The sequence below is a fragment of the Petaurus breviceps genome, unplaced genomic scaffold (assembly GCF_028583685.1).
Source record: "Petaurus breviceps papuanus isolate PSGF00001 unplaced genomic scaffold, PetGlider_PUasm1.0 90633, whole genome shotgun sequence".
Classification (NCBI taxonomy): domain Eukaryota; kingdom Metazoa; phylum Chordata; class Mammalia; order Diprotodontia; family Petauridae; genus Petaurus; species Petaurus breviceps.
Genome location: NW_027187293.1, coordinates 7,751,393 through 7,768,012, shown reverse-complemented (window position 1 = coordinate 7,768,012; position 16,620 = coordinate 7,751,393). Strand labels below are relative to the sequence as shown.

Below are 16,620 nucleotides of genomic sequence, written 5' to 3'. Positions count from 1 at the left end.
GGGAATTTGTTTTGTTTAAATTTTTCATATTTATTATAGGAGTTTGGTTTTTCTTTTTTTTCCAATTGGGGAAGGGGGAAAGTGATGGATTGTTGTTGATTAAAAATAAAATTTAATTAGAAAAAGGAAATTCAAAGAACAACAGTCATGATTCTCAAGGAGCTTACCTTCCAGTGGGGGAAGAAAATATATAAAGGTGAAAAGGTGAGTGGGGTATTTCATTCAGGGAAGTCACAGGGATGGTGATTGGAGTCATAGAGCAATTAGTTGATATATCCTTCTATAGAATGTTTATGTTGATTTGATTATTGATTTCAGAACTAGATGTGGGAAGCAAGAGGAGAAGGAAATGCTACATGTGAACTGCAGCATGTCATGAAGGTCATGTATCAGTCTAGAAATGGTGCCTTCTGTGATCAGAAGCCTGATGTCCCAGGGAGTGAACTTGCTTAGTGGATAGTCTATTGTAGTTGTAGAATGGGAACATGGCTTAAAGAAGGCCAAGAAATATTAGTATGGATATCAGAATCACTCTTGATGAAATTGCAGCAGTTAGAAGCCTAGTAGCTCAAGGCATTATCAGGTTTGTGAGATGGGAGGTAGATGCTGCAGCATAGGAACATGACATGAAGATTTCCAGGGGTCAGCAGTATGGCCAGCCTGAAATGTGCTAGAAATGATGACCAACCAAAAACTCAGGGATTCAGGGGGAAACAGACCGTCAAACAATAATCATTTGTTACCCTAAAATGCCATTTCAGATTTAAACAAATTTAACAAAAAAAAAAAAAAAAGAAAGAAAAAAGTTAAAGATCTGAAGGGAATTTTTAGAAAAAATTAGATATGATAGACCTCTGGCAATGTGTGAATGTTCATTGTGAAGAATATGCATATTTATCAGCTTTGAATGGTATCTGTAAAATTTGAATATGTACTGAGGCTTACTTAAAAAGCCCATAAACAAATGTAAAAAACCTAGTTATCAAGCACATTCCTTATTCACCACAACTCAATAAAAATTATAATGGATAATAAATGTAATTATATTTTATGTATCATAGATATTTCATTTATATTATATTTACTATATAAATATGATGAATATATTATAATAGGTAATAAATATAATAAAAATATATATGGGTACTTTTAAGAAAAGATTCAGACTTAATTTGAGACTAAGTAATATAATCACAAACATTTTATGGGTTAAAGAACTAATTGCAGCAGTAATAGATTTTGCTTTTTAATCGAAGAAAATGATGAACAAGGAGTCAGTGTGCCAAAACTTTTGGAATACAGCAAAATCACTTTCTGTGGGAAAAATCATAAAACCATATATTCATCAACAAAAGATAGAAGTAGATCAGTTAATGGACATACAAATAAAAGAATTAAGAAAAGTAACAAATCGTAGCACAGTGAATAGAACAATAGCCCTGGAGTCAGGAGGACCTGAGTTCAAATGCGGCCTCAGACACTTAACACAAAAATTAGCCATGTAACCCTGGACAAGTTACTTAAACCCAATTGCCCTCCAAAAAGCAGCCAAAAAAAAAAAAGAAAAGAAAAGTAACAAATCAAAACCCCTACCCCAAATAAAGCCCCCCAAAAATAGAAAATGAAAACATTTAATGATTAATAAAATGACTCGTTTTTTAAATGAAAAACGACCAATAAAATAGAGAAATCATTAGCTATTTTGATTAGAAAAAAACTGTTTAAAATAAAACAGTAATTAATCACAAAAAATAGGGATAATAAGGAAGAAATGGAGCTTTCTAATGATATGCCAACAAAATTTATGACTTACAAGATACAGATGAATTTGTACAAATATAAATTGCCCAGATTAACAGAACAAGAAATACATGATTTAAACAACTCAATCTCAGCAAAAGATAAGCCATAACTGAACTCTCAGAGGAAAATCTCCCAAGTTTAATTAGATTTAGAGTGAATTCTACAAATATTCAAAGAACTGATTCCAGAATGGCATAAATTGTTGCAAAAATAGAGAAAGAAGGTATTTTTCTTAATTCCTTTTATGAAACAAATATGGTAGGGAGAGGTAAAAGAGAAAGAACTCTAGATAAATATTTAGTGAAAATTGGTACATAATGTTGAACAAAGTGTTAGCAAGGAAGTTACATCAAAATCTTAAAAATATAATTAATTCACTGTAATCAAGATGGATTTATGCCAGGAAGGCCAGACTAGTTCAGTGTTAGAAAAACTAAAAATAAAATAGACATATTAATAACAAAAGCAACACTAATTATATAGTTATATTAATATAAGCAAAATGCTATTGATAAAATGCAATGTTCTTTGTGATTGCATTTTTACCCAAAAAAGATGTATCATAAAGATTAAATAGAAATTTTTCATTACATGAAATTGAAAAGCTTCTATACAAGCAAAATAAACAGTTAAAATTAGTAGGGAAATAACTTGAGAAAATTTCTGCAGCAAATTTTCCTGAAAAGTCAGTCAACAAGCATTTTATTCAGTGCTATATGCCAGATAATGTGTTCAGAACTGGAAATGCAAAGAATAAGCAAAAACAATCTCCGCCTTCAAATATCTTACATTTGGGAAGCAGGAACCACACACACATAAATCAGCACTTACAACATAAATATAGTATAGATGGAAAGAAGCCCTAAATTGGGAAAGTACCACCACCTGGAATCATTGAGAAACGTCCACTATCCAAGATATAAAAAAAGAATCAACACAAATGTATAGGGATAAGATTTATTCCCCAGTGAATAACATAATCACAGTATGTGAGGAGACAATTCTCAAATTAAAAAAATTATATATGAATGTATGAAGAAAATGCTTCTAGTCACCAATAGTAGGGGAAGTGCCACTTCATATCCATAAGATTTGTAAAGATGGCATACTAGAAAAATAGCAGTTATTAGAAGGGTGGTATTTGGAGCTTCTATTTGATTTGTCACCTTCTACATGATCTATCTGTTATGGAAATGGGAATCTAAGATCTTCCCCTGGGCCCTTTGATAGGCTTAAATGACTGAGAACCTTCCTTGGTTTGAAAATATACTCTGCCCCCTAATAGGCTAAATGTGGTCATATGGAACCTGTGGCAGGAGGCTTGTTTTTCAGGAATGCCCACACCTTGGTGCTTTGTGATTGGGCAGTGGGTCAATAGGGTTGTGACATTCTCTGAGCCAGGAGAAGGCTATATATACCCTGATGTGAGGTTTTGTTTTAGGACTCACTTTGAGAAGAGTTATATAATCTGACCAGACAAGACTCTGGGCAGCCATTGAGCCCCTCAGCTTTGAAAACCCAGATGTTGGTGCTTCCCTCTCTGGTAACTGACAAGGATGTAATTAATGGTCAGAGAGTTGGAAGCCTGTCTGTTGATTTGTTTCTCTGCCTGTAACTTCTGCTTGTAACTTGTTTGTTTTCTCTGAAGTTTGGGGTGCTCATCTTTTCCCCTGAACTACGTAAATGACATATGTTTGATTAAAGCAAGATTGTTAATCCATTTTGAGTTGCTTTCCTTTAGAAAAGCAGATCTAAGAACCTGTTGTTGGTAGCCACCCTGGGAATGCTAGTGTGCTTGCTGCTATACTCTCACAAATTCTCTGAAGATTAATGTAGTGTAACTGAATTGTTTTGAAGTTGTGTATTAACATATATTCAAATTCAAGGTGTTATACTTTAATTACTAATGACCCTAAGTACATTTTATCAAAAAGTCACAGAAAACAAGCTTGTTATTTTACTTAAAAAAATCCCCCCAAACTATCCCATCTCCAATTTCTGGTTTGTTTTATTTTAATTTTTCACAAAAGAAAATATTAAACATGAATTTCTTGTTTTCTTAGTTTGTCAGAGGAAGGAGTTGAATCAGATTAAGGTGGTTTGAAGAAGTAAGAGACTGAGAGTTGTCTTTGTAGAGTTGTAAGTAAATTTCTTTCCTGTTCACTCTAATTATCTGGAGTTTTTCATTCCATGTCTGTATGCGACCTATCATTGTGGGAAAGGGAAAGGAGGTTTTTCACAAAAGGCATGTTCATTATGGCCTTATAGAATCTTGCAAATTGATTTACATTGCTACACCATTCCATACATTAAATATTGTATATTTATACTTGACAGAAAACTGCTTATTCTTTGTATCCCCAGTTCTGAACATATCATCTGGCACATTATCTGCTAAACAGCTATTAGAAATGAGAGGTGGCTTTCTACTTTCTTATATCTAAAATACACATTAATAGAGGTTTGGGAGAAAAGTCAGAGCTCTTGGCTGTCAAACTGGTATGGAAGGCAGACAAAATATCAGTGAACCTATCTGGAGTATATATTAGGCTACAGAGTGAGGCATGTAGGTTGAGGAGGAATGGAAATTGTTAGGATTTATGGAAAATTTTAGTGCTATTTTAGGTCTGGAGGGCTGTTAATAAGAGAAAATACTAATAAAGGGTAGGGGTTCTAGGAAAATATTTGTGACATGTATTCAATAAAAGGTCAGAGGCCTCTTCTATTTTTTTATATTTACACTAGTGTATAGTACAGTGCACGACACTTAATAAATGTTTGTTGAAATAATGAAAGCATGCAAAAATGAGTGAATAAATTAAGCTTGAATTTCAGAGTTCTGTGTTAAAACTTTTTGAAAACCAAGGCAACATTTTTTCCACTGACAGTGAAAATCCTCTCAATGGAACATATGATTTGGAGGACTTGCGTTTGAATCTTGACTCCTTTTACTACTTGTATGACCTAGGGCAGGTTACTTAACTCTCCTGGGCCTCATTTTCCTTAAATGTAAAATTAAGGGGGTGGATTAGATATATTCTTTTCTAGCTTTACACATAGCATCCTATAGTAATAATGATTTCATCTAAATGAATAATTTCATCTATATCATTTAAAACTTTGTAATTTAAATTGCATTGTATCAAGTTATCCATAATCTGCATTTTACTTCATATAGATATGGGTAAATTATATTTTGTTGGCTGTATCAAATTACCTCACATTAAATGATATCTATATTGTGTTGTTTACTCAAATCTATTAGGCCATCAGGCAGTTGTTTTAAATATAATTTTGCATAGCAGAAGTCAACTTCATTTTGCCTTTGCACTTTTATATGTATGTGTGAATATACACGTGTATGCTAATGTTTATATATAGTGTATATTTAAGTATATATACACACATATGCTAAAATTTAAGCATATTTAAAAATTACTGTTTTGTCGTTTTTCAGTCCTGTCTGACTGACTCTTCATGACCTCATTTGGGGTATTCTTGGCATAGATACTGAAATGGTTTGCCATGTCCTTCTCCAGCTCATTTTATAATGAGGAAATGGAAGTAAACAGGGTTAAGTGACTTGCCCTGGGTCATACAGCTAGTAAGTGTCTGAGGCCAAATTTGAACTCAGGAAGATTAGTCTTCTTGACTCCAAGCCTGGCTCTATCTACTGTACCACCTACCTTGTGTGTGTGTGTGTGTGTGTGTGTGTGTGTGTGTGTGTATTTATAAGTGTTTATAAAATAAAGATATTTAAAAGTAGATCTCCATCATTTATAAGAAATATAATTTTATTCTTTGATGATTCAGTAATTTCATCTGTGTGAGTACTTCTTCAGTTAACATCAACAATCCCCTCTTATTTGGTTTTTGTCCATGTCTTTTCAAATGAATTCCAGATGAAATTATTCATGAAGGCAAGGCAATAGGAAGAACCTAACAGCTGATATTGCCCTTTTTCCTTACTTTACCCCTTTAGACTGAGTACTGGATATGGGAGTCGAGTTCCATTCTTGTTGTTGAGATGCCCTGCTATACCTCCAGACCTAAAGCATCTAATTTCCTATGTTCTGTGGTCCTCTAGCACTGTCATCCTACCTATATGTGTAACCTAGGGACTTCTGGACCTTGCTCTCTGCCCTTCAGGTCATCTTTTCTTTTAACTGTCTCTTCCAATTATGGTATGAGCGCCTTGAGAGCAAGGACTGTTTTACAGTGTGATGGTTGTACTTTCTGTCCATTTATTATTCCTTAATCCTCCTGCATGACCAGTTTATGGTCACACATGTTCTTGATGGTATATTTTTTGCCACTTTTTGCACATCATCATTTGTTATATGCTTTACTCCTACTTAAACCTTCTAATATGTCTTTTATTGCCCATTGGGTCACCTAGTATTTTTACTCTTCTGAGTAATGGAATTTAATGCTATATATGGTTATTTGTGTGTAAAAAGAAAATTATGGCTAAAGGTCCAGAGAAGATTAATGCTTCTATTGAAGAATGTAACTTTTGATTATATTTATACTTTTCCATGTTTATATGATGTATTAAATTATACTTATCACTAAGAAAATTTACTTTTACAGAAAGCCCTAAAACAAGTCTTATGTATAAATAAGTGGTTATTTGTTCTATATATTTTATTTTTATTATATGTATAATAAACATTAGAAGTACTTAGGCTTACTATGAGAAAATATTTTCCCAAGTTTTAAAAGTGACGTTCTTTTCATTTTGGGACTGGAATTACATTTGTGATTTGGTAATTTATAAAAGTTGATTATCTGGTTATAAGAAGCTTGTCAAATGTTATCAATCAAGATGATTTTTCAGAACCAGAGGTATACTAAACTAGTGAGCTGCGGTTTTTTTCAGTGCCACTTTGCTGGTAAAAACTTTTAGAGCACACATGCCCATTATATGTATATTTATTTGATTTGTACATATTGTTCTAATCATATTCACATTCACATTCTAAAACACAAAGTAGAAATTAAAGAAGGGTAAGTTAAATAGAAATAAACACTTTAACTTTTTAAAAATTGCTATTTGTCAATGAAACAAAAGAGTGTTCTGTGCTTATGAGCAATGCTTTATTATCTTTTTAAAAATTCCTGTGGTTAACTTTCATTGTAGCTAGCCAAACAAGGTGAATTTCTCTTTTCAAATATGCTTTTAAAAACATGCACAATACAACAAATAAAAGTATTAAGTCATCATAGTAGCTTTCCAAAATGTCATGTATATATTAGAATATGAATATTTATCATATGCAGTGCCAAAGTAGCAAGCAAAATTGAATTGACTGTTTTTAACTCAACAGAAAAATTTCATTGTACGGTCATCCTTTGACATTTGGTTTCATAATTGGTTTTGATTATTTGTGAGTTGGCCATTGGTAATTAAATGGAAATTTTTGGAGATTTATTGCTTGGAAAAACTACAGGTGATACATGTAAACAAAGTCATAAATATATAAATACTGTATATTATTAATCTGTTTTATAATTTATTACCATATGTATACATACACAAATTAATTAGCAACAGTTAAATTTTGTTAAAAGTTTCATTGTGCTAAAAGAACTACAGGCTATAAGAGATCCTAATCTCTGTTGTATAAACTGCATTTTTTTAATGGGTGCAGTATATTTTACATTTTTATGTTAAATAAATATGGTCAGAATTATTAACAATAAAGGTATGGAGTGGGGCCTAGTGTTATTTGGGGTTTTCCACATTACATTTGCAGGGGTCCTGTGCCCCTAATTTCTGCATATGTTGAGGAATAAGTGTACATCCATTTCTCTTTCTTTAGATGGTTTTACTTGATGGATATTATATTTTAAATTTCTATTTGTGTTTTAATTGTGTGTGTGTGTTGTGAGTGTCATAAATAGCAAGAAGGCTGATATGCAAGAAGGTCTGTGGAGTCCAGGAAAAGGAGTAATGTATAATAAGAAGGGAGTAATGTATTGTCTGATTAGGGAGGTTCGGGATTCACGTGAACGCAACACTCAGCACTTCAAAAGATCCAATATAATATAGTTTATTTAGAATATAGGTGAATGGGAAGGAAACTGGAGATAGAGTAAAAGGCTTAAAGATAGCAGATAAGAGCAAGTATGATTAATAATGTGTGTGTATATATATATATATATATATATTTACAAGCATCACCTTCATGGGGAAGCACCAACACCTGACCTCACAAGCTGGGGAATCCCAGGTACAGCTGTCAGGGTGCCGCACTGGAGGGTCCCAGGCAAGACGTTTCCTCCATGAGTGACATTCCAATTTGGGGTCTGAATCTCACAGTTTAAGTAGTGCTGAGAACAAAGAAGGCATACTGCCAGGTGTTTTTATTTTAACAAGCATTGTATCTTGTGTGAGGTTGGGGGGGGGTGGCAATCCCTCCAAAGCCCTCTCTAAGAACGCTATCTCCCTGGGAATGCCTAGTTTCAGGAGGGCTCTTATCATATCTCTTCTTAAGGACCTGGCCAGGGTCCCAGGAGAGGAGCAGCCCTCGCGTTCTCAGGATCCTCTGTGCCCAAACAGCTCAGGGTAATAGAAAGGTTATATTGAGTTGGGGCATTGGTTTGTATAATCTTATTCCTCACAGAGGGGCTTACCTTGCCTCTTCATATATGATAAAGGATTAATATATAAAAAGACTGGAAAATATATTGGGGCTTAGTTTTGAAGGGATTTAAGTGTCAAAGAGAAGAATTTATGTTTGATTCTATAGGGAGCCACTAACATTTATTGAATAGGGTGATCATGTTGTCAGACCAATGCTTTAGGAATATCACTGTGACAGAGATAGGGAAGTGGGGAGAGGGGAATGAATGTTTATATAGCATCTACTATGCGCCGGGCACTATACTAAGTATTTTACAGGTTTTTTTTTCAAATATATACAATTGTTTATTTGTCATTCTTCACAATATACAGCTAACTTGCCCCCTGACTCAACTATTCAACTGAATCTGAGTCTTCATGAAGATGCAGGTCATGCCACATCCATGCCTAATTTTCCTATGTGACTCTTGTACATATACTCTTATGACTTTGCCACAGAGTCCAACCAGTGGAGTTGAGAGCCTTCTCATGAACCCTTAACAACTTAACCCTCAGGCGTGTACTTTACAGATACTATCTTCATTTTATAACTGAGTGAATTGTGACAAACAGGTTTAGTAACTTATCCTGCTAGTTTCTGCGGACAAATTCAAACTCAGGGCTTACTTACTGATTACAGGCCTAGTGCTCTATCTTCTGGTGGATTGAGAAGATTTAGGAGGGGCAAGCCAAGCACAGCATAATTAATCCAGAAATCCAGGTTCTTGTGGATATTTTCATTTTAGTAGATATCCTATTATTTTAAATTCATGGAGGTAATATTTTTCTAACTTTAGGACCAATTTCCTTCCTGTTTTGGATAGATGTCATTTTGCCTTGCTCTCCAGAGTTCTGTGCCAGAACAATGGTCAGCAACTTGGCATTCCTTCCTTCCTAAACTCCTTCCTTCCCTCCCTCCCTTTTTTTTTTCATGCCATTATCAGACTGCTACATTTACCGTGTTTCCCCGATAATGAGACCTATCCCGAAAATAAGCTCCCCCTTACTGTGTAAGATTCCTCTAAAATAAGCCCTCCCCCGAAAATAAGCCCTATTGAGATTGCTACTGTAGTGAAGGTGATCCCCTGCGCTACACGTTACATTACAGTACCCTCTGTATGCACCGCCCCCCCTGTGAAATGCATGCCGCTCTCCGAGCTGCATCCAATCAGAGCTGCAGCAGTGAGCGCGTCATCCTGTTCTTTATTGAATTCATTATTAAATAAGGGTACATTTTTTTGCTCACATTTACCTGTTTATTAAAATTGCTGTCAATGTTCATTAAAATAAACCCTCCCCTGAAAATAAGCCCTCTGGTGTTTTTCTGTCCAAAAAAATTAATAAGACAGTGTCTTATTATCGGGGAAACACGGTAGCAGTCAACAATATGGATGCAAACCCCCCTACCACCAATTTTCATTAAAATTCTTTTAATGTTTTACACTTGCCATAGAACTGAAACGAAAATAAACTGTTAGACAATTAGTCACATATACAATCCTGATATGTTTTTCCCCATGTACAAAAATGTTCTGTCTGAAATATATCTTCTTGTAATGCTAGGTCCTACCATCACTGTACTTGCCTGAGTTCACAAATGTGTTGTAACCTTTAGCTTCCTTATCACTTTTCTGATTCTTTTCTCTTCCTAAGCTTTGTTTCCTAACAATAAGTAAAATCTCCTACCACTGCTGCTACTATAGGAACCACCATAGCTTACCTTGGTTATGTAGTTTGGCAAAATATTGGTGCCTACCAAAAGGGCAAGAATTCCTGCTTTCAAAGTTTCTTCCCTTCTTGGGGCCAAAATTTGAGAACTGATTGTTGTAGTTGGCAAAGTCATTGTAGCTTCTACCATATCCAAAGTTGTTACCAGATCCTCCATTGCCATAGCTATCATAGCTGCCACTCCCATCATAACCACTGTCCTGTTTTCTGTTACCCTGTCCACAACCTCTTTTCCTTCAATGTAACCAGAGCCACTTCCTTCATAACTACTATCACTGCAGACCAATTTAGGCCTTATCTCCATCACCATGACTGCAACTAAAGCCACCACTTAAGTTCCCACCACAGCTAGTTATTATTTCCACAACTCTGCCAAAAGCTTTGAGAGGTCTTGCATTCATGGCTGCATCTACCTCTTCTACCATGACAGGACAAAACTAATGCCTTTGGCACACTTGGGATTTGGATCCTTCATTAACACATGGTCTGTGAGCATGTCTCATGGCTCCTTAGACTCTGATTTGTTGTGTCAAAGCTCAACCCTTTGATCAAAAGCTTTCACAGGTGCTCAGGCTCCTTGAAAAATTCTGACTTTGATATGACGAGAACAGTGGCATATGCTTTAGTGATCCTTCTTCAGTGGATTTGAGGACAAAATAGAGCTAGCTAAAGAACATACCTCAGCATCCCAATTTAAAGGTTGCTAACCAATGGTGAGAGTAATGTGCTAATCAAGTGGTGAAGAAATCAACGTAGCTTTATTTTTAAAAAATTTGGATAATATTTTATTTTTCCAATTGCATGTAAAAACAATTTTAACATTCTTTAAAAAACATTTTTGAGTTCCGAATTTGCTTTCTTCCTTACTCTCCCACTCATCCCCCAAGACAGCAAGTAATTAAATAAGAGGTTATACATGTGCAGTTATGGAAAACATTTCCATATTGGTCATATTGTGAAAGAAAATATAGACCCTACCAAAAAAACTACCAAAAAAGTGAAAAATAGTATGTTTTGATTTGCATTCAGATTCCATCAGTTCTTTCTTTGGAGTGAATAGCAATTCTCATCATGAATTCTTTGGAATTGCCTTGGATCATTATATTGCTAAAAATAGCTAAGTCATTCACAGTTGATTATCATATAATATTTTTGTTACTGGGTACAATGTTCTCCTGGTTCTACTTACTTCAGTCTGTATCAGTTCATGTAAGTCCAGGTTTTTCTAAAAGTATCCTAGCATGTAACTTTAAAAAGTTCTCACTGTTCAACTCAATTCAACACACATTGATTAAACACCTGCCTTGTAAGAGGTACTTTGCTAGTTCCTCAGTATGCAAAGACAAAAGTGAGACATGGAGTTGGCCTACAAGGTACTTAAGTTCTACCATTTCTTTCAAAACAACTGAAAATATTCAAGAGGGAACAAGTCAGAACCTTTTTGAGAAGCAAATTTACCTAAGGTTTGAAGTAGGAGTTATAAAACTACTGGGAGAACTTGCTTCAACAAAGAAATTATTTAGAATTAGATAGCTCTTGATTTAAAAAAGGACAAAATCTAGAGGAACACAATGATCCCTTAGTGTCTTTGCAACCCAGCCTCTACTCGTTTGGAAGAACAGAAAATCAAGAACATCAAAGAAACAAATAAAAAAAATGTTAAGGAAGGATGTTTCAGTTAACAGAAGAAAAAACATTTTACAAAGAATTATAGCTTGTAGCAGGAAGAGGACCAGCCAAAGTATCATTATTTATAAATTAAAAAAAAAACTCAGAAGTGATATGTTTCTGGGCTTTATATTGTTTTATCTTAATTTGCGTCTGTCATAGGCTGAAATAATTAGACAACTGTCAAGACCAAAATTTACATTTTTTGTGAAGGATATCCAGGCAAGTTAATTTGGGTTGACTTCTGGTTAACTAACGATGAACGTATTAATAATTTAATTTTTTCCTTCTTCTAAACAGAATGTCCCTCCAGACCTATCTATATGTACCTTTGTGTTGGAACAATCCCTATCTGTCCGAGCTCTCCAGGAGATGCTGGCCAACACGATGGAGAAAGCAGAAGGGGCAAGTACTCAAGTCTATGTAGAATTTTAACATATTATGAATTTAGCCACTGTATAATCAACTAATCTATTTCTTTTACAGGTTATTACCACATTCTAAAGTTTTTATGTATCAAGGCAGTATCTTTTGGTTATTTTTTCAAATTTATTTTAAATACTCTTACATAAATGACTTCTGTGATAGATTGCCGAGCTATAAAAACTAAAACACTAAGTTGACTCATTGAAGAATTCTTTGCCACTGAAATATATTCTAATGATTGATATCAGCATTTTTATTGTGATTAATGTTTATTTATATTTTCCATGCTAGCATTGTTGTCTGTTACTAACTGCTCTGTGTGATCATATTTCATTATCATTTATTTTATTCTGAATTATTTTTAGGCATGTAGCTGTTTCAGCTTTTGAACAGCTGTTGTGGACGAAATTTTATAATACAGTCATATATTTTATTTGGAATGCAGAGATAGTGAGTATGTTTTATCAGCCCAAACTCTGCTGTAGTTTTGCAAATGGACATTTATTTAGTTATTCTTCTTAATCTAGGGTACTTATTGATGCTTGTCATATCATCCCTTAGCTTGTTTGCATCTTTTTTCCTAGTTATGTAAGGGGCAGAGGAGATAGAATGTGGGACTTGGAATCAGGAAGACCTGAGTTCAGATACTATCTTAGACATTGGCTTTGCAAGCCTGGTCAAGTCATCACTCTCAGCCAGTTTCCTCATCTGTAAATGGGATTATAATAGAACTTACCCCATAGGGTTGTTGTAAAGATCAAGTGAGATATCATATGTAATACTTTTTTTTCAAATGCTTTATTAACTTCTGACTTACATCATTCATTTCTGCCAGATTTTGAGTTACAAATTTTCTCCCCGTTTTTTCCCTACCCACCACCCCAAAATAGCAGTCCCACAGGATATCCCCTCCTCCATTCTGCTCTCTCCCATATCTTCTCCCATACCCCCTTTGACTTTTCCAGTAGGGCATGGTGGATCTCTATGCCCCAGTGCCTGTATAACTTATTTCCCAATTACCATATGTAATACTTTTTGCAAAAAAAGTATAAAAATGTCATGTTATTTTATATTATTGTTGTTATTATTATGCTTCTGTTGATTTTGTTTAATTAGCTATTCTCGACGTGACTTAGTGGGATCCAATTTCTGGAAATTGCCTATTTGTCACTATTCATTAAAACTTATAATTAAGCAGATCTTCTAATAATGTTTTGAAATAAAAGTTGTAGCACATGGCTTAAACAAAAGAGTATAATTTTTCAAGATATGAAATTGAAAATTATGTATACTATTCATTAGAGACAAACATTCTTATTAACAAATTCAGATAGACTTCTTTTTTCATTCATACGGATATTTTCCTAATCTATGCTTGTTATGCTTGTGTGACTTCTGTCCATGTCCTCCCATAAGTTTGCTTCAGGGGTTTAGCCAATATCTGAACACTCTTCTTTCTTTTCTCTTGATACTATAAAGATAAGTGCAATAGCCCATTTATTGTCCATTAGTTATCCCTTGTTCTTGCTATATGACTCTACCTTCTTTTTCATTCATATGTTTCTTTGATGACATTTCTTGCTCTCCTTTTCCATTTGTAATTTGTTGTACACTGCTTAGATCTACCATGCCTTTCCCTATTGCCTCTGAGTGATATTCATTTTCATATATTCTAGTATTAGAGCATTCTATTATTATATAATATTATTATATTATATCACTGGAAAAATATTGATATGAAAAAGATATGCAGAAAAATTGGGGAGCATTAAAATAACTTTATAATTTATCAAATGTTGTTCAGTTTTTTTTTCTTTCTGTTCAATTTTGGGCCCAGTTGTCCATTACAGATAGTGTAAATGGAGTGAATACACACACACACACAAACTTATATATACACACATGTATGATGATAGAAAAACCCCATAGGTCAGGATCAGTAAAAAAGTTAAATGGTTGTGCATATCAGACTAGTAAAGTAATCCCCATTTATGACAATACAACTTCCATCTGGACTTTAATTTTTTTTTCAGTTTCCTACAATTTAGGATACAGTTTCATATGGTTTAGATAGATTTTAAATTACTTCAACGTGAATTCTTATTATGCTCATAAGAAAGGGGAGGGAAGTAAAGATGGTATTTGTTTGAATTGAATTTGGTGGTATTTATATTTTGAATTAAAACTTTTTTATTAAATTTCACTTTGACAAAGTTGTCAAGCCTTGTCTAACTTCTAATCAACCACAAAGCAGCTGTGTCATTAAATTTGTTTCCTTTGGATTTTAACATTTTGTCTAGAAAAAAGTTTGCAGTTAGTATTATATATATTTCTATTTTTTTATCAGAAATTTTAGTTTAAGATAAAAAAAAGAACTAATAGAAAATTTCTCAAAGGAACTTGTTTTTTTTTTCCTTCGGTTCATCATCAAATGTCTTTGATGCATGACAACTTGAACATGAATCAAATCTACAAACCATTTGAATGTCTGCTGAGAGTCTTTATGTATATGTATATATATACACATATATGCGTATATATACACACATATTTTACACACATATACATAAAATGAAAAACATGTTACTATTAAGGCATGATACCTTTTGAAAATAGATCATATCTATAAACTATTTGATGAAAAATCTGCCAGGGTCTAAAAATTAGTGGAGTTTTTGGTACATACATAGGGTGCGAAACACATTACTGTTTCCCATCTATATCTTTGTATGATCCAGCTATAAGGCTGGCTTAAGCAATTGATTACATTTTTATAGTGTGATGTTTGTTTGATTCTAAATTTATGTTCATGAAGTGATTTGAAGCAATACTATTTCAAAAGCACATTACATGTTGATGCTGACTTGTAATTAGTTTTTTCCCTCTAAAATATTTGAGTTAATAAATTTGTAATGTGATTTAAATTGGGGTTTGTAGGGGCCAGAGCAATGATGGAGGAATATCAGGAAGTAGTATAGTTGAGAACTTCTCCATAGCTCTGTAACAAAGATCTAGAAAATTCACTGGTCAGAATTCTGATTGTGCAGTCTAATAAGAAAAAAAAAAAAAGCCAGACCCTACCATGAGTCTTTTTTTCCTGTCCAGGTTGCTATAGAAATACAAATAGAGAGGACTGTAGACACTGGGGATGAGGTTTGGCCAGGACTGTGTGCACAGCATTACAGTTCCCAGGTACTGAAAAAGGAACAAAGCTCTGCACTAGGGAGGGATGATCTCAAGGGTCCCTGAACTAATGCGAAGTGTGAGAATGGGTGCCATATGACAGCTCTGTTGCTTACTACCAAGTTTTGGTGACAAATCAGGGTGGACTGAGGAAGGGAACTGTGCCTGGGAGTGATAGAGAGGATTTTTCAGACTCTAGTTGTATGCTGAGTGAGGAATAGGTTCAGATAGAAACAGTAGTTGTGTGACTGACACCACGAGCAGAACTGGTATTCAAGTCTAGTCTGTAACCCAACCTGAAGTGTTGAGTAGAATAATCAGGGCCATAGCCCAGACCAAGGGAGAATCTGCAGTTTGGTTCCCATTAAGCTCCTGAGTTTCTCCAGAAGACATAGTTGCTGAGTTCAGTAGAACTTTAATGGAAATTTCAGCCAGGGACAAGCTGGACAGACCCAAACCAAGATGAGGAACTTGAAGAACTCAGACCAGGAAGGAAATGAGTGATTTTGCCCCATTTCCAGTCACATTGGTAGCACTGAAAGCTTCCATGTCCTTGGACTGAATTACCCATAATATTTCGAACAACTGAATACTCTAGGAAAGCAATAGAAACACTCAAAAGAGCAAAAGCTTAATCCACACTTTCATCCCAGAAGTGTGAAGAGCCCAGCCCAAAATTAAAATCCATAGTTAAGAAGTAGACTGGGAAAATGAGAAACCAAAAAGAAAGAGAGAGAAAATCCTAACATTGAAAAGCTATTATGAAGAAAGTGAAGCTCAAGAAACAAGCCCAAAGGAAAATAATTATTCAAAACATCTATAAACAAAACTTCAAAGAAAAATGGAGTTTGGTCAAAAGTCCAAGAATTCTTGGAAGCGTTAAAGTAAGAGTTTAAAAGAGCAAAAAATGATTTAAAAAACAAATACAAAGCAGCAGAGGGGAAAAATGGGAAAAGAAATGTGAGCTATGGAAGAAAGATGTGAAAAGAGATTTAATAGCTTGAAACAAGAGGTACAAAATATTACCCAAGAAAATAATTCTCTTATAATTAGAATGTACCAAATAGGATCTGTAGGAGACATCAAGAAATATTAAACACTCAAAAGATTGGAAAAACCCCAAACAATGTGAAGTATTGTAATGTAATACCAAGCAAAGGCAACTTCCCAGGTTCAAAATACCA

At 34.3% G+C, this 16,620-nt stretch overlaps 1 protein-coding gene across 1 annotated transcript in view; it reads left to right on the top strand.

The window, feature by feature from the left end:
- Window positions 1–16,620, top strand: part of RYR2 (ryanodine receptor 2) — an 864,696-nt gene that overhangs the window by 272,544 nt on the left and 575,532 nt on the right. The window contains exon 3 of the mRNA XM_069064486.1: window positions 12,128–12,232. Coding sequence (XP_068920587.1) covers window positions 12,128–12,232 — 105 coding nt within the window. The remainder of the gene's footprint in view (window positions 1–12,127; window positions 12,233–16,620) is intronic.